The following is a 20,722-nucleotide window of genomic DNA, read 5'->3' on the forward strand; positions in this document are numbered from 1 at the left end:
GCCTAGAGGTAACGCGTCCGCCTAGGAAGCGAGAGAATCTGAGCGCGCTGGTTCGAATCACGGTTCAGCTGCCGATATTTTCTCCCCCTCCACTAGACCTTGAGTGGTGGTCTGGACGCTAGTCATTCGGATGAGACGATAAACCGAGGTCCCGTGAGCAGCATACACTTAGCGCACGTAAAAGAAACCACAGCAACAAAAGGGTTGTTCCTGGCAAAATTCTGTAGAAAAATCCACATCGATAGGAAAAACAAATAAAACTGCATGCAGGAAAAAATACCAAAAAAATGGGTGGTGCTGTAGTGTAGCGATGCGCTCTCCCTGGGGAGAGCAGCCCGAATTTCACACAGAGAAATCTGTTGTGATAAAAAGAAATACAAATACAAAATACAAAATGGCAGGGATAAAAACGGTCATGCATAATTCTCATGGCTGTGGTGTGTGTGTGCTGTGCAGATCTGTCACATCAGCGCCCAGAAGGAGGTGATGGAGGACCTGCTGCAGCGCTACACCACCATCAACGACCGCCTCAACAGTCTGAAGGTGGAGAACGACGAGGTCAGTGCACACAGGCGTTCTTCTTCTGCTGCTGCCAGGCTTCACACACACACACACACACAGTCCTGCAAGTCTGGAAAAAGTTTGGGCGGGGGGTGGGGGGGGGATTGGAAGACCATTTTCTGGGACTTGATGAGTCATTCGGATGAGACGATAAACCTAGGTTCCTTGAGCAGCATGTAGTTAAACACAAGGGGAGGCATGAGAGTGTGTGTTTGAGTGCTTGTTAGCGTGTGTGGGAGAAGATACTGGGAGACATGACTGTGTGTGTGTGTGTGTGCATGTGTGGTGTGTGTGTGTGTGTGAGTTAATGCGTGTGTGAGTGATTGAGTGTGTGTGCGTGCATATGTGTATGTGTGATCATACATACCAGAGAGACCGTGAAAATGTCCAGGGGTGAGGTGTCTGGAGGACGTGTGTAACTAACAGTGGTGGTGTGCTGTTATGAAGGAAGAATCTGGAGACGAGAGAGAAGGCACTGGTAGACACAAGAGCATGAATATACGTATGTGTGAGAGTGTGTAAATATATGCCACAGATAATAATAATAATAATGATGGATACTTATATAGCACACTATCCAGAAATCTGCTCTAGGTGCTTTACAAAAACGCTTTGTTAACATAAAACATTACATCTATGTTACATACACACACCAAAATATGACTACACACACACACACACACACACACACACACACACACACACACACACACACACACACTGCATACATACATTTTAACAGTAGATGTGTATCTAACAGCTACCCTAACGCATACGCACACATAGGCAGGCACAAACTTACATAAACGCACGCACACACAATACACATTCATATACATGCATGTAGTTATGTACACATACATATGTATACATACATAGTCAAGCACAGCTAACGCAAAGGAAGTGGACCTGCCACAATTGAACTTACTTAGGTTCACAGAGACCGTGAAAATGTCCCAGGGTGAGATGTCTGGGGAGAAGGATGTGACTTAACAGTGGCGGTGTGATGCTGTCCAGATCTGGAAGAGCCTGGAGACGACGGAGAAGACGCTGGGCGACATGATCCAGGTGAAGGACTATGACATCACCAGGTACTTCATGGAGGAGGCCGTCCCTCAGCGGTCTGCCCACGAGGCCGCCAGGTACCGCTCCGACCACATGGAGACCGAGGCCTACTACCTGGAGGTCAGACTTTTGGGGGTCTTTTTCTGCTTTTAGACATTTTTAATGACAGCATTAGTATCCCCTAACGGGAAACATCCCAGGGGACTACTTCTTCGTTAGTGGGTTGCAACTCCCAGGTTCACTCGAATGTACATGAGTGGGATTTTACGTGTATGACCCTTTTACCCCACCATGTAGGCAGCCATACTGCATTTTTGGGGGTGCGCATGCTGGATATGTTCTTGTTTCCATAACCCACCAAACGCTGACATGGATAACAGGATCTTTAATGTGCGTATTTGATCTTAGAACAGTCGTGCATGAAAAAGCCCACTCATGTATACAAGTGGAAGTAGGAGTCGCACCGCATGAGTTTCAGTTTCAGTAGCTCAAGGAGGCGTCACTGCGTTCGGACAAATCCATATACGCTACACCACATCTGCTAAGCAGATGCCTCACCAACAGCACAACCCAACGCGCTTAGTCGGGCCTTGAGAAAAAAAAGAAAAGAAAAAGGGTGAATAAATAATAGATAAATACATAAAAAAAATAACTACTACCACTACTAATAATATGTATAAGGCGCAAAAAACGTGATGAAGTCAACTATAAGCGTTCATAAATAAATAAATAAATAAATATTATAATATAAAAAAAGTAGTAGTAATAATAATAATAAGAAGAAGAAGAATAAACACCACATGAATGAAGAGGAAGTAAAACATTTCCATATATTCATTGATCAGAATTGTAAACAAATAAACAGAAAAATCATAAGAGACATTCATGAGTTTGAAGATTATATTCAAACAGTATGTCTAGAAAATCTTGCAAAGATATTGAATACACACACACACACACACACACACAAACCGTATGTATGGAAAATCTTGCAGAGAGATCATAAAGAAAAGAATAGTTAATGCTCATCAGGTTTACTTAGGCACTGAACTGCTTGGCTTGTATCATTGAACAGTAAGTTGGCATGTATAAAAAGAATCTTCTCCATTGGTAAGTATTGTTTTATAATGACCTGGAGGTGAGCTTAAACCAAACCCAATCCCCGAAAATGTTTATTCGCTCTATGAGCACTTTCAACCTTTAGTGGCCATGTCTACCAGTGCAGGCAGACAGGCAGACAAGTTTTCTTTCGCAGCAGACACACCTTCACCCTATGGCAGGCAGGCAGAATCTTCCCCACTGTCCTGCCTGCTGGTCTGGTCGTGATAACTCTCTCCATACGAACGGCGAAAGAGACGACGTTAACAGCGTTTCATCCCTATTACCATCATCAAAATATTGCAAGTGGAACGCTCTTATACTGAAAAAGTGAATGTTGACAAAGAATACCACAGTTCTGACGATGGAAGCTAAAGGTTGGGTCATTCAGACACCCACTGGACATCCGAGGGGTCTGTGTAGAGGAGAAGAGAGGACTGGCCGTACTGAGTGAGTTAAAAGGACCGTTTTTCACATTGTTAGAAGGGTTAGACAGCTGTAGCCAACTGTCCCATGCAACAGGAGAGTGACGTACCTTCGCCCCTTGGCTGAGTTTGAAGTGAACAAGTTCACTGTGTTGTTCTGAAGCAAGTCAAATCAAGTAATTGAGAACGTCTGGTCTAAAAAAAAACAAAAAAAACCAAAAAAACTTGGCGCTGCGGAGTGTTTTTACCACAGAAACATGGTGGTGAAAGAATTATAAGCGCTATGTGATTGCAGTAGTATTATCAATATTACTAGTATTATTGATACTGATGCCCTTGACCGCTCTTGCTTGAGGATGCTGTGCTCTAGTGGCATGAAGACGTTTGAAAACAAGAGAACGCTGACCATTTAGGAGAAGAGTGAACGAAGGAAGCAGGGCTCAACTTCTAGAGACGTTTTCCCTTGCAGCACCTGTAGGAAGTGCTGCACATCCAGAATCGGCCTCTTCTCCCATATGAGGACACACACCGACAGATAAGCCTGCCTGCCTACTCATCCATCGGACCGACGGGAGACTCCATCAGTATTACTATTGTTATTAACAGAGTGTGCGTGGGTGTGTGCAGAAATTTCGTGAGTACATGCTGAGCTGTAACCGGCTGGCCCGCCTGCAGACCAAGTACAGCAACATCCAGAAAGCCATGGGGGAGCGCCGCATGTCCTCTGGTTACTGCCGATCAGAACCCATGTTAGTATCGCTGCAGTGATGTGTGATATGGTTGTTCAGTGTTCTGTTGTGTGTTCTGGGTTTTTTTTGTGTGTGTTTGTATGAAAATGAGTGCGAGAGTGTTTTTTTGGTTGAATGTCTGTGTAGTGTGTGTGTGTGTGTGTGTGTGTGTGTGTGTGTATGTAAAAGTGGTTGTGTGGGGGGATGTTTGAGTATGCGTAAGCTGCCATTGTTTTTTTGTGGTTTCTAGTTGTGGACTGGTTGATGATTGAATGTGATTTTAATAATAATAATAATGGAAACTTGTATAGCACACTATCCAGAAATCTGCTCTAGATGCTTTACAAAAACGCTTTTGTTAACATAAAACATCATATCTATGTTACATACACACACCAAAATGTGACTACACACACACATGCACGCATGCATGCACGCACGCGCACGCGCATACATTTTAACATACATGTGTATCTAACAGCTACCCTAACACATACGCACATATAGGCAGGCACAAACTTACATAAACACACGCACACGCACACGCACACACAATACACATTCATATACATGCATGTAGTTAATACCCCTAAGGCACACCACATTCTTCAATTTGAAACCAATAGTCTTGTCATCTTGAATAATGCATGCAAGTTCAGATATCTTGTCATGAACTGTAGAAGTTAGTTCCCTTTGTTTGCAGTTTGTGCATGTGTTGGAACATGTACTGGATTTTAAAGAAACTAATTGTGACATCAGGGCATTGTGCGGAAGCAGGGCTGAAAGTTTAGGCCTGGTGTCGTAGTCAGTGTGTGTCTTCACGGTTGTGTGAAAATCAATTTCTTGAGCATTTGTATGGTCAAGAAACTAAAAAAAAGGGAAATAAAGAAGAAAAAAAAATGAATACAGTTTAATACATCCATGTTTTGAAGTCGTACTTCCTTCTGTCTGTCTGATGATTTGGGCATGAATGATTCGCTGCATTTTCTTTTAACACATGGCAACTGTGACCCCATGGCTGAGTTTATCATGCAGTTGTATGTGTGTGACGGAGTATGCTTTAATTGGTCATTAATTTAACATGTTTATTAAAGTGACTTTAGACGGTGATGCACGTGTATGCTTGTTTGTGTCCATTAACAAATTGCTCACAGATTGTTTTTTCTTCTTCTTCTTCTTCTTCTGCGTTCGTGGGCTGCAACTCCCACGTTCACTCGTATGTACACGAGTGGGCTTTTATGTTTATGACCGTTTTTACTCCGCCATGTAGGCAGCCATACTCCGTTTTTGGGAGTGTGCACGCTGGATTTGTTCTTGTTTCCATAACCCACGGAACACTGACATGGATTACAGGATCTTTAACGTGCGTATTTGATCTTCTGCTTGCGTATACACACGAAGGGGGTTCAGGCACTAGCAGGTCTGCACATATGTTGACCTGGGAGATCGGAAAAATCTCCACCCTTTACCCACCAGGCGCCGTTACCGAGATTGGAACCTGGGACCCTCAGATTGAAAGTCCAACGCTTTAACCACTCGGCTATTGCAATCCCGTTGATTGTTGTTGTTTTTTTCAGTCAGCCACATTCTCTCTCTCTCTCTTTCTTGTTCATTCAGTCATTTACTGATTTGTTTGACACTTCCAGACCAGCAGCCCCTCCCCCCAAGCCCAGGAAACGTCGCATAGGACGCACACCCCCCGTGGGACAGACCAAACTGTTTGGGGGAAGCCTGGAGGAGTATATTGAGGTACTGCGTAGTGTATTGTTGTGTTAATTGTTTGTGTACCTAGTGTATTGTTGTGTTACTTGTTTGTGTACCTAGTGTATTGTTGTGTTAATTGTTTGTGTACCTAGTGTATTGTTGTGTTAATTGTTTGTGTACCTAGTGTATTGTTGTGTTAATTGTTTGTGTACCTAGTGTATTGTTGTGTTAATTGTTTGTGTACCTAGTGTATTGTTGTGTTGATTGTTTATGTACCTAGTGTATTGTTGTGTTAATTGTTTGTGTACCTAGTGTATTGTTGTGTTAATTGTTTGTGTACCTAGTGTATTGTTGTGTTACTTGTTTGTGTACCTAGTGTATTGTTGTGTTAATTGTTTGTGTACCTAGTGTATTGTTGTGTTAATTGTTTGTGTACCTAGTGTATTGTTGTGTTACATGTTTGTGTAGCTAGTGTATTGTTGTGTTAATTGTTTGTGTACCTAGTGTATTGTTGTGTTACATGTTTGTGTACCTAGTGTATTGTTGTGTTAATTGTTTGTGTACCTCGTGTATTGTTGTGGTAATTGTTTGTTTATGTACCTAGTGTATTGTTGTGTTAATTGTTTGTGTACCTAGTGTATTGTTGTGTTAATTGTTTGTGTACCTAGTGTATTGTTGTGTTAATTGTTTGTGTACCTAGTGTATTGTTGTGTTAATTGTTTGTGTACCTAGTGTATTGTTGTGTTAATTGTTTGTGTACCTAGTGTATTGTTGTGTTAATTGTTAGTGTACCTAGTGTATTGTTGTGTTACTTGTTAGTGTGTATTTAGCTTCATTCATGCTGTTTTTTGGATCTCCGGTCCAACCAATATCACGGTGTGTTTGTTGCGTGTCAGACTCGGCTGTGGGCTGAGATATATAGTGTAGGGGGAGTGACGAAGCCTGTGGATGTACACGATTGATTTGCCACATGGCAAAGATGGTAAAGATGTGTTGGGTTGTATGGACTAGGACAAGGATCGGGGGGAAAAGTGGTGGTACAGTAGTTATTGGTATGTATTTTACTGTTTGACTGCAAATAATTGCATCTGCGTTAGGTATCTGTGTGTGTGTGTGTGTGTTTGTTTGCATGTGTGTGTGTGTGTGTTTGCATGTGTACATTTGCACACTTTACACGAGTATGCACTCATGTATGTGAATGAACTCTCTGTCTATATATCTTTATTTGTTTCTATCTATCTGTCCAGCTATCTCTCCTCTCTCTCTCTCTCTCTCTCTCTCTCTCTCTCTCTCTCCCTTCCCTCCCTCTCTCCCTCTCCCTCTCTCCCTCTCTCCCTCTCCCTCTCTCTCTCCCCGTCTCTATCTTGTCATGTGGTGAGTGATGGTGAGCTGTGTTCAAACTGACAGGCCACAGGAGAGGAGATCCCGCTCATCATCAGGAGCTGTATCAGGGTCATCAATCTCTATGGTATGTGTGTGTGTGTGTGTGTGTGTGTGTCTGTCTGCATGTATGCCTCTGTATGTGTGTGTATTCTGTGTGTGTGTGTGTGTTTGCATTTATGCCTCTGTATGTGTGTGTGTGTATTCTGTGTGTGTTTGCATGTATGCCTCTGTATGTGTGTATATTCTGTGTGTGTGTGTGTGTGTTTGTGTTTGCATGTATGCCTCTGTATGTGTGTGTATTCTGTGTGTGTGTGTGTGTGTTTGCATGTATGCCTCTGTATGTGTGTGTATTCTGTGTGTGTGTGTGTGTGTGTGTTTGCATGTATGCCTCTGTATGTGTGTGTATTCTGTGTGTGTGTGTGTGTTCGCATTTATGCCTTTGTATGTTTGTGTATTCTGTGTGTGTGTGTTTGCATGTATGCCTCTGTATGTGTGTGTATTCTGTGTGTGTGTGTGTGTGTGTGTGTGTTTGCATGTATGCCTCTGTATGTGTGTGTATTCTGTGTGTGTGTGTGTGTTCGCATTTATGCCTCTGTATGTGTGTGTATTCTGTGTGTGTGTGTGTGTGTGTGTGTTTGCATGTATGCCTCTGTATGTGTATGTATTCTGTGTGTGTGTGCATTTGCATTTATGCCTCTGTATGTGTATGTATTCTGTGTGTGTGTGTGTGTGTGTGTGTGTGTGTGTGTGTTTGCATTTATGCCTCTGTATGTGTGTATGTGTGTGCGTGTGTGTGTGAATGTATGTGTGTTGTGTATATTTGCTTTTATATCTCTGTATGTGTGTGTGTTCAGTGTGTATGTGTGCTCATGTGCATGTGTGTGTGTGTGTGTGTGTCTGTATGTTTGCAATTCTGCCTCTGTATATGTGTGTTCTGTGTGTGGGTGTGTGTGTGTGTGTGTGTGTAAACCAGTGTATGTTGTGTTTGTGTGTGTGTGTAAAACGGTGTATGTTGTGTGTGTGTGTGTCAGGTATGCATCACCAAGGTGTGTTCCGAGTCTCCGGAGCCCAGGTGGAGATCAACAACTTCAAAGCTGCCTTCGAGTCTGGTGAGAAAGAAAATGACATGCACACAAAAACAATGCTTGTTTCATAAACAAATAAATTTTTTTAAATAAAAAAACAATTGCATTGTGTCTGCTGCCGTTTTTGAACGAGATAACTGTTTCTTTGAAACCAGAGTAGACGGGCGCAATAGCCGAGTGGTTAAAGCGTTGGACTTTCAATCTGAGGGTCCCGGGTTCGAATCACGGTGACGGCGCCTGGTGGGTAAAGGGTGGAGATTTTTCTGATCTCCCAGGTCAACATATGTGCAGACCGGCTAGTGCCTGAACCCCCTTCGTGTGTGTATATGCAAGCAGAAGATCACATACGCACGTTAAAGATCCTGTAATCCATGTCAGTGTTCGGTGGGTTATGGAAACAAGAACATACCCAGCATGCACACTCCCGAAAACGGAGTATGGCTGCCTACACGGCGGAGTAAAAACGGTCATACACATAAAAGCCCACTCGTGCACATACGAGTGAACGTGGGAGTTGCAGCCCACGAGCGCAGATGAAGAAGAAGAAGAAGAAGAAACCAGAGTAGATTACAAAGAAGAAGAAAAAAATGATAACAACCCAACAGACTTTAGCCCTTTTGCTGCCGCTGAATAGTACGCACATCGCTACATCGCTGTCCTTCACTGTAACAATTGAGATTGCAGGTGAGGATGTAATAGCATTATTTTTTGAAGCAATTGCGTGTTTCGTATGTGAGTGTCAGTGTCAGTGAGTACAGTTCTGGATAGCTCAGCTGATCCCGTTACAGCAATTGTAAGCCAGAGCGTGAGAATCGGCTGGACCGGACGGGTCCTAGTGTTTCAATCTTTTTGCCTGTTGTCACACTGATCAGAGGTTCACGCATTGTCGCGCATTGACGCGCCATTGCTGCGCACTGTCGTGCACTCTCACCCTTTGTATCTGAAGAGATCAGAATAGAGAACCTCTGTGAAACGACCCTTGTGTGAGGTGTTCATTCCCTTTTCCTCCCCCTCTTGTTCTTCCTTACCCTCTTGTGGAAAACGCTGTATCGAAGATAGAACCCACCCCACAAACAACTACAACAAGGATGTCAGTCACCGTTCTTTGTTTGGACTTGATCCCTCCTGGGAATGTATTTCCTTTGTTCAGTGAATTGTGACACCACATATGGAACACACAGAAGGCAGTGATTATTGCACTCACTTCAAGGCAAGTCGCTCTGATCTCAATTCACCAAGATTCACCAGTCAGAGGGTTAAACACAGGAAACCAATGATGAGCACCCAAAGGCAGCTGTCCGTCGGCTCTGCCCAGGTAGGCAGCCTGTTGAGCAGATGGCCCTGTGTTCGTAAAGCTTGCAGCTTGGTCTCTTGACTGGGGATAGGCACTATATAGGTGTCAACAACAGTGATGATGATAATCTGGAACTGTTTGTACCTTCAGGTGAGGATCCATTGACCAAGGATAGGCACTATATAGGTGTCAACAACAGTGATAATGATGATAATCTGGAACTGTTTGTTCCTTCAGGTGAGGATCCATTGACCAAGGATAGGCACTATATAGGTGTCAACAACAGTGATAATGATGATAATCTGGAACTGTTTGTTCCTTCAGGTACGGATATCTTGACTGAGGATAGGCGCTAGGTATATCAGTGACAATGGTGATAATCTGGAACTGTTTGTTCCTTCAGGTACGGATATCTTGACTGAGGATAGGCGCTAGGTATATCAGTGACAATGGTGATAATCTGGAACTGTTTGTTCCTTCAGGTACGGATATCTTGACTGAGGATAGGCGCTAGGTGGGTATCAGTGACAATGGTGATAATCTGGAACTGTTTGTTCCTTCAGGTACGGATATCTTGACTGAGGATAGGCGCTAGGTGGGTATCAGTGACAATGGTGATAATCTGGAACTGTCTGATCCTTCAAGGAGAGGACCCTCTGGTGGACGTGGTGGATGCCAGCGACATGAACTCCATCGCTGGCGTCCTCAAGCTATACTTCAGGAAGCTGCCAGAACCCCTCTTCCCCCTACACCTCTTTGATGCCTTGGTGGAGTGCACACGTAAGTGGTGGTGTTGAGGGTGTGGGTGCCTGTGTGGGAAGGGGGTGTGGGTGTGTACATGGAGAAGTATGAAGGGGGGGTAGTGTGGGGGTGGGGTGGGGGTGTGTATGGATGTGTGTTGGTGTGTTTATGGGTGGTTTTGTGTGTGTTGGTGTGTATGTTGGGGTGTGGTGGTGTGGGTGTATGTTAGTGGGTGGGTGGGTGTGTGAGTGACAGAAGATGGGGTCAGTATATGTGTGTGTGTGTGTGATTGATGGGATTAGTGTGCTATCGGTTTGGTTGTTGATAAGAAAATTAATTTTTGAATTATTAAAATGATAATGATGATGATAATTAAAATGATAAATAAGTATAATTTATAACGCAATACATAAAGATAAAGACACACAGAAGACAGATGATATAGAAGCCAAGTAAACAAGTAGGTAAATAGATATGATTTATAATGGAATATAAAAAAAGACACAAGGTATGAAGTAAGACCTATGGACACAGGTCGTTTTCTTTTCAATCGCCAAAGACGTGGAACAAGCTCCCTGTTAACCTCCGTCATTCTGATTCCCTGTTATCTTTTAAATCTCGTCTCAAAACTCACCTTTTCCCTCAGCAATAAGTTCAATTGTGGCAGGTCCACTTCCTTTGCGTTAGCTGTGCTTGACTATGTGTGTATACCTATGTATGTGTACATAACTACATGCATGTATACGAATGTGTATTGTGCGTGCGTGTGTTTATGTAAGTTTGTGCCTGCCTATGTGTGCGTATGTGTTAGAGTAGCTGTTAGATACACATGAATGTTAAAATGTATGTATGCATTGTGTGTGTGTGTGTGTGCATGCGTGTGTGTGTGTGTGTGTGTGTGTGTGTGTAGTCACATTTTGGTGTGTGTATGTAACATAGATATAATGTTTTATGTTAAAAGCGTTTTTTGTAAAGCACCTAGAGCAGATTTCTGGATCGTGTGCTATATAAGTATCCATTATTATTATTAAGAAGACCAGCAGTAAAAGTTACAGGCTGACGGCTGGTGACAGCCAGAGAAGCAAGTGATGCAGCAGTCAATGTGTGTGTGTGTGTGTGTGTGTGTGTGTGTGCGTGCGCGTGTTGCTTGTTGCAGGGGAGTGCGGTGTGCAAAGACGACTGGACCGCATCAGGGATCTGCTGGCCACTCTGCCTCGCTCCATCTTTGTCGTCATGAGATACCTCTTCGCCTTCCTCAACCAGTCAGTCACCTGTGTGTGTGTGGTTGTGTGTGTGTGTGTGGTTGTGTGTGTGTGTGTGGTTGTGTGTGTGTGTGTGGTTGTGTGTGTGTGTTGTTGTTGTTGTTGTTGTCTTCAGTTTAACGTCTTTCCACTTGAAGTGATATTAGACGGAAAAAAACCAAAAAAAAACCGTGGGGGTAGGGGTTGTGGGAGGGGGGTGGGGGTAAAAGTGTGTGTATGTGTGGAGGGTGAATAGGGAGAGACAACGCTAGGGAAAATGGAAACGTTATAGACGCCAACATCAAACAACTATAACAAATGTCCTATTGGACTACGCAGCAAACCTTCTGCAACAGCAAATAACATATTGGAATTGTTAATAACACATTCAAAAGAACTTTTGGTGAAGTCTGGTAAAAAACATTTTAGATTCTGACATTCGAATATTATATGGTTGCTAGATATATGTTCTCCACATACGCATCTAACATCTTTGCTGAACTTAGTTATAAAAGCTCTTTGTGTGTGTGTGTGTGCGTGTGCACTTTGCCATGCTCAGTTTTCATCATCATAGGATACCTCTTTGCCATCCTTAGCCAGTCATTCACCCTCTTTTTTTATCTTTTTTTTTTTCATGCTGCCTATGTGTGTGTGTGTTTGTGTGTTTCTTTGTCTGTGTGTGTGTGTTTGTGTGTTTCTTTGTCTGTCTGTCTGTGTGTGTGTGTCTCTTTGTGCATACTGGAAGGATTGCGATAAGAGGTTGAATTGACTAAACGATAACTGTTCTGTGATTGACAAATAGTAAAGAATGGTAACTCTCTCCACACACAAGGTACATGACTGCAAGCCAATGCTGCTTACGCTACCAATTCAGCTAGCACACAGGTGAATAAAAGGTACATTGGAACAAACCCAGACACTTCCCCAAAAAAAAGGAAGCGCCAGGCTTGCTCTTATACCGATCATTTGACATGTGCACACTGCAGCAATGACAGAAGAAATGTGCAAACACTAATTAGCTTTTATTCAAGACTGGCATAGCCTCTTTAATCCTGAACAAGCCACACAGAAAAACATGGACAATACAGAACAAAACACATGGTTGCCTCGGTGGTTTTTCAACTTGAAATGAATAAACATTGAGAGAGTGTACCCGCTCTTTACTGTTTGTTAATCATTTGATCTCCCGGCCTCATTGTTTATTAGTTTGAACTGTTCCATGGATTTATGTCGGTAGTTTCAGTTTCAGTAGCTCAAGGAGGCGTCACTGACAAATCCATATACGCTACACCACATCTGCCAAGCAGATGCCTGACCAGCAGCGTAACCCAACGCGCTTAGTCAGGCCTTGAGAAAAAAAAAAAAAGAAAAAAAAGGGTGAATAAATAATAGATAAATACATTAAAAAAAAAAAAAAAGAACTACTACTAATAATAATAATATGTATAAGGCGCAAAAACTTGATGATGTCAACTATAAGCGTACATAAATAAATAATAATTAAGAAAAAAAAAAAACAACAACAGGTAAATGGGTGCATTCGTACTGCTGCACGACAAACAAGCCTGAAGTGCTGAAAGGATGATGCAGGCGGGATGTGTTATGATGTTGTAATGAATTCTTTGTTCAAATTTTGTTTGGGTTGTTTTTTTTTCCTTGTCTCAAGCGGTTATATTTCACTAACATGAAGGTGCATACATACAAACAACTTTAACAAACTGTGAAGTAGACAGCATATCATAATATCAACTTGTAATGATGATGATGATGATGACAATTATTGCACAACAACAGCCTTAAATATGATAGTCCTCATAATGATAATAATAATAATGAGAACAGTGGTGATAAGAGTAATATTATAATAATAATAATAATAGTAACTATTGCAATAGAACAGCCTTGAACGTAATAGTTACCATCATCATCAAAATAATAATAATAATGATAATGGATAATAATGATGTTAAGGATGATAATTATTATTATTATTATAATCATAAAGATAAATATGGTAATGATGATGATTAGTATTATTATTATCATCATCATAATTATAACAGCTATTACAAAAGAACAGCCTGGAATATAATAGTCATCATTATCGTGAAAGTAATAATGACAATAATAATAATAATAATATTGATAACGATAATGATAACAGTAATAATGACAGTGATAATGATGATAGTAGTAGTAGTAGTAGTATAATAATGATACTAGTAACGATAATGATGATTACAATATTTAATCAGGAAAAGGAGACAAAGGAGAGGAAAGACCGACATTTGTTACTCTGCTTGACGGGCGCCATAGCCGAATGGTTAAAGCGTTGGACTTTCGATCTGAGGGTCCCGGGGTTCGAATCACGGTGACGGCGCCTGGTGGGTAAAGGGTGGAGATTTTTACGATCTCCCAGGTCAACATATGTGCAGACCTGCCAGTGCCTGAACCCCCTTCGTGTGTATACGCAAGCATAAGATCAAATACGCATGTTAAAAGATCCTGTAATCCATGTCAGCGTTCGGTGGGTTATGGAAACAAGAACACACCCAGTATGCACACCCCCGAAAGCAGAGTATGGCTGCCTACATGGCGGGGTAAAAACGGTCATACACGTAAAAAAAAAACCCACTCGCATATTTGTATTTGTATTTGTATTTCTTTTTATCACAACAGATTTCTCTGTGTGAAATTCGGGCTGCTCTCCCCAGGGAGAGCGCGTCGCTACACTACAGCGCCACCCTTTTTTTTTTTGTATTTTTTCCTGCATGCAGTTTTATTTGTTTTTCCTATCGATGTGGATTTTTCTACAGAATTTTGCCAGGAACAACCCTTTTGTTGCCGTGGGTTCTTTTACACGCGCTAAGTGCATGCTGCACACGGGACCTCGGTTTATCGTCTCATCCGAATGACTAGCGTCCAGACCACCACTCAAGGTCTAGTGGAGGGGGAGAAAATATCGGCGGCTGAACCGTGATTCGAACCGGCGCGCTCAGATTCTCTCGCTTCCTAGGCGGACGCGTTACCTCTAGGCCATCACTCCACATATATATATATACGAGTGAACGTGGGAGTTGAAGCCCACGAACGCAGAAGAAGAAGAAGAAGAAGAAGTGACTCTGCTTCTTTGTGCCCTCAGTCTGTCGGAGTACAGTGACGAGAACATGATGGACCCCTACAACCTGGCCATCTGCTTCGGCCCCACCCTCCTCCCCATCCCCCCGGACCGGGACCAGGTGACCTACCAGGCCTCGGTCAACGAGATCATCAAGACCATCATCATCCACCAGGAGGAGCTCTTCCCCAACGACGGGGGCGAGACCTACGAGAAGTGCATCCTGGAGAACAGCAGGTGGGTGGTGTGGGGTGGTTGGGGTGGGTTGTGGTGGTGTGAGTGATGGAGATATTGTTTGTGTGTTTTGAGTGGGTTTTTTTTTTTTTTGCCTCTTCGTAGTGTCAGTCCAGCTCGTCTGGTGAGTTGTTGCATCATCCTCGTCCAGATTCGGTCTGGAGAGCCATGGAGCTTGGTGTGCGGTTGGGGTTGGCCACAGATTGCAACAGCGTTTGATGAATCTTTTGATATTTTTTGAATTTAGATCTGTATTTGTTCACACAGATTTTAGCTCACACTCGTATATATACAGAGAACTGAGAATATGGGCTCTGAGCAAAAAGCAAAATATGTTTTTTTTTATATATTGAGTTTAGAACTGTATTTGTACACAGAGATATCAGCTCACACACGCACACGCGCACGCGCATGTACACACGCACACACGCACACGCGCGTGTGCACACCCACACACACACACACACACCTGCTCACACAAACACACACGCGCCCACGCACACACACACACACACACACACACACACACACACACACACACACACATACACACACACACACACACACACACACACACACACACACACACACCCACTCATACATGCACACCCACGCACACACACACACCCACTCACACATGTGCACACGCACACAGACACACACACACACACACACACACACACTCACACACACACACACACTCACACACACACACACACACACACACACACACACACACACACGCACACAACTGAAAACTGAACTGAGCAAACAGTGTCGGTATGTCACAGCAGCCCAATCTTATTTGCCCTCAGGAGCTAAACGGTCAAGTGAATGTGTCATGAACTGTTTTGTAGTGTGTGTAGTTGGACAGTCCTGATACAGCCCTGTGCGGTCAGCTGGGCAATAAACAACTACAATAATATTGATGATAATGACGGGCGCAGTAGCCAAGTGGTTAAAGCGTTGGACTGTCAATCTGAGGGTCCCGGGTTCGAATCACGGTGACGGCGCCTGGTGGGTGAAGGGTGGAGATTTTTATGATCTCCCAGGTCAACATATGTGCAGACCTGCTAGTGCCTGAACCCCCTTCGTGTGTATATGCAAGCAGAAGATCAAATACGCACGTTAAAGATCCCGTAATCCATGTCAGCGTTCGGTGGGTTATGGAAACAAGAACATACCCAGCATGCACACCCCCGAAAACGGAGTATGGCTGCCTACATGGCGGAGTAAAAACGGTCATACACGTAAAATCCCACTCATGTGCATACGAGTGAACGTGGGAGTTGCAGCCCACGAACGCAGAAGAAGAAGAAGAAGATGATGATGATAATAATGATAACAGGAGAGCCCTGCATGTTCCCCTACACTGTGCTGTTGCAGGAACACGATCTGCACAGCTGACGAGGACGATGAAGATGAAACCAGCTCCATTCCCAGCGATGACGATGAAGGTGAGGGCAGGGCTCAGGGAGGGAGGGAGGGGGGACACAAACAGAAAAGTTTCTCTCGCTGCAGTGTAGGGCTGGGTGGCATGGAGGGATCATTGCAGTGCTGAGTTTTCTTAGCGTTAAGAGCATTCCCAAGACCACGCTGTATCCATGATGACGATACAGATATGTATATATAGTGCCTATCTTCGGTCAGAGACCAAACTCAAAGTGCTTTAGAAACACAGGGTCATTTACACAGCAGGCTGCCTACCTGTGTAGAGCCATCTGAAAGCCGCCATTTTGGCGCCCCTCATTTGTTTCCACTTGTTATTCAGTCAGGTTTTATTCACACAGGCACACACACTCTACACAGACATGTAACATTTTTTACACGTACGACTGGTTTATTTATTTACCCCGCAATATAGCCAGCCATACTCCCATTTTCGGGGGGGGTATGCATGTTGGGTATGTTCTTGTTTCCATAACCCACTGAAGGCTGACATGGATTGCAGGATCTTTAACTCACTCAGTACGGCCAGTCCTCTCTTCTCCTCTACACAGACCCCTCGCGGATGTCCAGTGGGTGTCTGAATGACCCAACCTTTAGCTTCCGTCGTAAGAACTGTGGTATTCTTTGTCAACATTCACCTCTTCAGTATAAGAGCCTTCCGCTTGCAATATTTTGATGATGGTAATTGGGGTGAAACGCTGTTAACGTCGTCTCTTTCGCCGTTCGTATGGAAAGAGTTAATGCACATATTTGATCTGCGTGTGTATGCGCACAAAGGGGGCATGACTGCGTTGATGCATGCTGCACCACGTCTTCCAGGCAGATGCCTCAGCAGCAGCAGCAGCAGCATTGCCCACCTTGCCAGTCAGGCCTTGAGTGTGTGCATGTATATTTGTGTAGTAAGCAGAGTGGATTTCTTTTTCAGATTTTTTTTTTTTTTTTTTTTTTGCTGGAGGACATCACTTTTGTTGCCATGGGTTCTTTTTCAGTGCTCCAGGTGCGTGCTATACGTGGTTTATTGTCCAGTCTACTAATGACTAGACACTCAGTTTGATTTTCCAGTCAAACTTTGTATTTGTATTTTGTATTTGCATTTCTTTTTATCACAACAGATTTCTCCTGTGTGAAATTCGGGCTGCTCTCCCCAGGGAGAGCGCGTCGCTACACTACAGCGCCACCCATTTTTTTGTATTTTTTTTCCTGCGTGTAGTTTCATTTGTTTTTCCTATCGAAGTGGATTTTTCTACAGAACTTTGCCAGGAACAACCCTTTTGCTGCCGTGGGTTCTTTGACGTGCGCTAAATGCATGCTGCACATGGGACCTCGGTTTATCATCTCATCCGAATGACTAGCGTCCAGACCACCACTCAAGGTCTAGTGGAGGGGGAGAAAATATCGGCGGCTGAACCGTGATTCGAAACCAGCGCACTCAGATTCTCTCGCTTCCAAGGCGGACGCGTTACCTCTAGGCCATCACTCCCCTCAAACTTGGGAGAAAGGGTGAGAGTGGGAAGTGAACTCAGACCCTCATGGACAATACACTGGAGACAACTAACTCTTAACTCTTTCCATACGAACGGCGAAAGAGACGACGTTAACAGCGTTTCACCCCAATTACCATCATCAAAATATTGCAAGCGGAAGGCTCTTATACTGAAGACGTGAATGTTGACAAAGAATACCACAATTCTGATGATGGAAGCTAAAGGTTGGGTCGTTCAGACACCCACTGGACATCCGAGAGGTCTGTGTAGAGGAGAAGAGAGGACTGGCCGTACTGAGTGAGTTAATGCTGAGCAGACTTAGTTAAGCAAGGGTGGCTCATGCAACCCAGTCGTGCACGACAGCGAGATGGGGATTTGAACCCAGACCCTCACAGACACTGTATTTGGCTCTTGTTCATCAGTTTTTTTTCCCGACCTTTCCATCTTAGGTCTTTTCTTTTTAAGCTAGTTTTTTGGAATGTTGCTGATAATTGTCGATACTGTGTTCCTCTGTTCCTAGCAATGAATCATGTCATTTATACATTTGATGCTTGAAGGACGTTAGAGTCCTCTGATTGGCCAGTTGTGGCAGAGACTACCACCTAATCTGTTTGCCAGAATTGACGTTATGTTGTCAGCTTGTGTATGTGGGTGGGTTGGTGTGTGTATGTGTGTGTGTACTGAGAGAGAGAGAGAGAGAGAGAGATAGGAAAAAGAATAAAGATAACAAACGGAAGTTGTCATTGTTGCTATCAGGTTGTCATGCATATCTGTGTCTGTGTTTGTTCCTCAGAAAGCTGACTTTATTAAGTCAAGAAATCGAGTATGATCTTGAGATACATGTTTACCACCCCTCTACCCCCTCCTCTTCCTCCCCAGCCCCCCCCCCACCCCCCCCACCCCCCCACTGCCACATCCCACACCCCACAATAAAAAAAAACAAAAAAAACAATCTTGAAATTTAATCCCATATTCACAATTTAGTGTTGCCTGATGCATTGTGGAAATGTAAGTCAGTTGTAAGCATAATTACATGTATACAGCATTGTGAAATGTTAGTGGACTGTAACTCTGTGTGTGTGTGTTTATGTGTGTGTGTGTGTGAGAGAGAGAGAGACTGTATGTAAAGTAAATAGCAATCTGTAAACATACTCAAAGGTGAGCTTGTTACCTTTCAGGTTCTGTGTTTGGTAAGACCCCATTACTGTGTACTCCAAACACTCTGTTGTTATCCGGATTTGGTTCATCGCTGATCAGCTTTTTAATGCATGTTTTAGTATCATCATCATCATCATCATCATCACTTTCATCGTCAGTATTATTGGTTATTATTATTATTATTATTTCATTATGTATTCCTGGAGTTATTAGAAGTATAGTCACTGAAACCACTTTTGGCCACATGACCAGTTTTGTCAGATAAAGTCACAACTGTGTGTGACAGATAGTTTTCTTGTTCAAAGATGAAATTTGCACATAATTCACTTCTTTAGTTCCTTGCCACAAAAGCAAACCAAGGGACACAACTTTAACAAACACAACAATGAAATTAAAGTTGACACGGTAACAGTTAAAAGTAATTATAATGGCAACATATGAAAAGGTTTTGGTTTTGGTTTTTGGTTTTTCTGCAAGTACTATTCATTTTGAAGGTATTCACTGGCAGATTGGGCAAAGCACAAAATGTTCCGCAGGCAAACAAGTAATATATATATATATATATATATATATATAAAGGGCAGTCTCCTTTATATGACACGCATATTGTTTCTGTTTGGGCAAGATCCAAGCCCTGAGTAACTTGATATAAGGACGCCAGCCAGTATACGTTTCTAAACTCAACTCTTACCTTCTGTTTGAGTTGAGCGCATTAGGTCCAAGATTCTTTGATGGAGAGGGGAAGGGGTTGGGGGAGGGGGGGTGCGGGGGGGGCGGGGGGGTAAGGGAGTATTTTTGGTCACGGTTTGAGATCTCTTGTTGTTATGTTTCAAAAGGATGTTCACTGCAGATTTACAGTCTTGTCTTGTTGTTTACCCTGTAGTTTTTAGCAGGTTTTAACTCATTCCATCCAGTGCCTGTGTACAGCTTGGGCACCGCTGCACGTAGCTTTGTGCCCACGCCGCCGATGCTGAGCAGATCCTGCAAATCAAACTGATTGTTTGACCTTTCAGCTTATTATAAACAGCTAGGGAAAGGAAACACACTGATTGTTCAACTGTTCAACTAGCCATAAACAGCTAGGGTAGGGACATAAACTAGTTGTTCAGCCTTTCAACTAATTATATACAGCTAGGGAAGGGACGTAAACTGATTGTTCAACCTTTCAGCTAACTTTTAACAACTAGGGAAGGGACATAAACTGATTGTTCAACCTTTCAGCTAATTTTTAACAACTAGGGAAGGGACATAAATTGATTGTTCAACCTTTCAGCTAATTTTTAACAACTAGGGAAGGGACATAAATTGATTGTTCAACCTTTCAGCTAACTTTTAACAACTAGGGAAGGGACATAAACTGATTGTTCAACCTTTCGGCTAAATTTTAACAACTAGGGAAGGGACATAAATTGATTGTTCAACCTTTCAGCAAACTTTTAACAACTAGGGAAGGGACGTAAACTGATTGTTCAACCTTTCAGCTAACTTTTAACAACTAGGGAAGGGACATAAACTGATTGTTAGACCTTCCAGCTAATTTTAAGGAAGGGACAGACTGATAGTTTCGCCTTTCTACAAATTATAAACAGGTGGGGAAGGGACGTAAACTGATTGTTCAACCTTTCAACTAATTTCAGGGAATGGACAAGCTGATCGTTTCATCTTTCAACAAATTATGAATTCCTAGTAAAACCTCTAGCAAAGTGGACATAAAACTGGTTGTTTGACCTTCCAACTGATTTTAGGGAAGGGACAAACTGGTTTTTTTCATCTTTCAACTCATTATGAACTACTAGTGAAGCTACTAGCAAAGGGACATAAACTAGTTAATTATAAACAATTAGGGAAGTAACAGAACTCTTGACAAATCGGTGACAAATGTGAGGGCTGTCTGAGCATTTTCAAGCTCTTTTTCTGGGTTTTCTTTATGATCATGGAAAGAGGTGTTGGGCTA

At 42.9% G+C, this 20,722-nt stretch overlaps 1 protein-coding gene across 1 annotated transcript in view; it reads left to right on the top strand.

The window, feature by feature from the left end:
• Positions 1-20,722, top strand: part of LOC143299792 (SLIT-ROBO Rho GTPase-activating protein 1-like) — a 180,388-nt gene that overhangs the window by 145,586 nt on the left and 14,080 nt on the right. Inside the window, exons 8-17 of the mRNA XM_076613227.1 lie at positions 457-558; positions 1,579-1,746; positions 3,777-3,898; positions 5,524-5,626; positions 6,989-7,049; positions 7,996-8,073; positions 9,989-10,123; positions 11,241-11,346; positions 14,468-14,680; positions 16,064-16,134. Coding sequence (XP_076469342.1) covers positions 457-558; positions 1,579-1,746; positions 3,777-3,898; positions 5,524-5,626; positions 6,989-7,049; positions 7,996-8,073; positions 9,989-10,123; positions 11,241-11,346; positions 14,468-14,680; positions 16,064-16,134 — 1,159 coding nt within the window. The remainder of the gene's footprint in view (positions 1-456; positions 559-1,578; positions 1,747-3,776; positions 3,899-5,523; positions 5,627-6,988; positions 7,050-7,995; positions 8,074-9,988; positions 10,124-11,240; positions 11,347-14,467; positions 14,681-16,063; positions 16,135-20,722) is intronic.

Source organism: Babylonia areolata, chromosome 25, assembly GCF_041734735.1.
Source record: "Babylonia areolata isolate BAREFJ2019XMU chromosome 25, ASM4173473v1, whole genome shotgun sequence".
NCBI classification, from domain to species: Eukaryota; Metazoa; Mollusca; class Gastropoda; order Neogastropoda; family Buccinidae; genus Babylonia; species Babylonia areolata.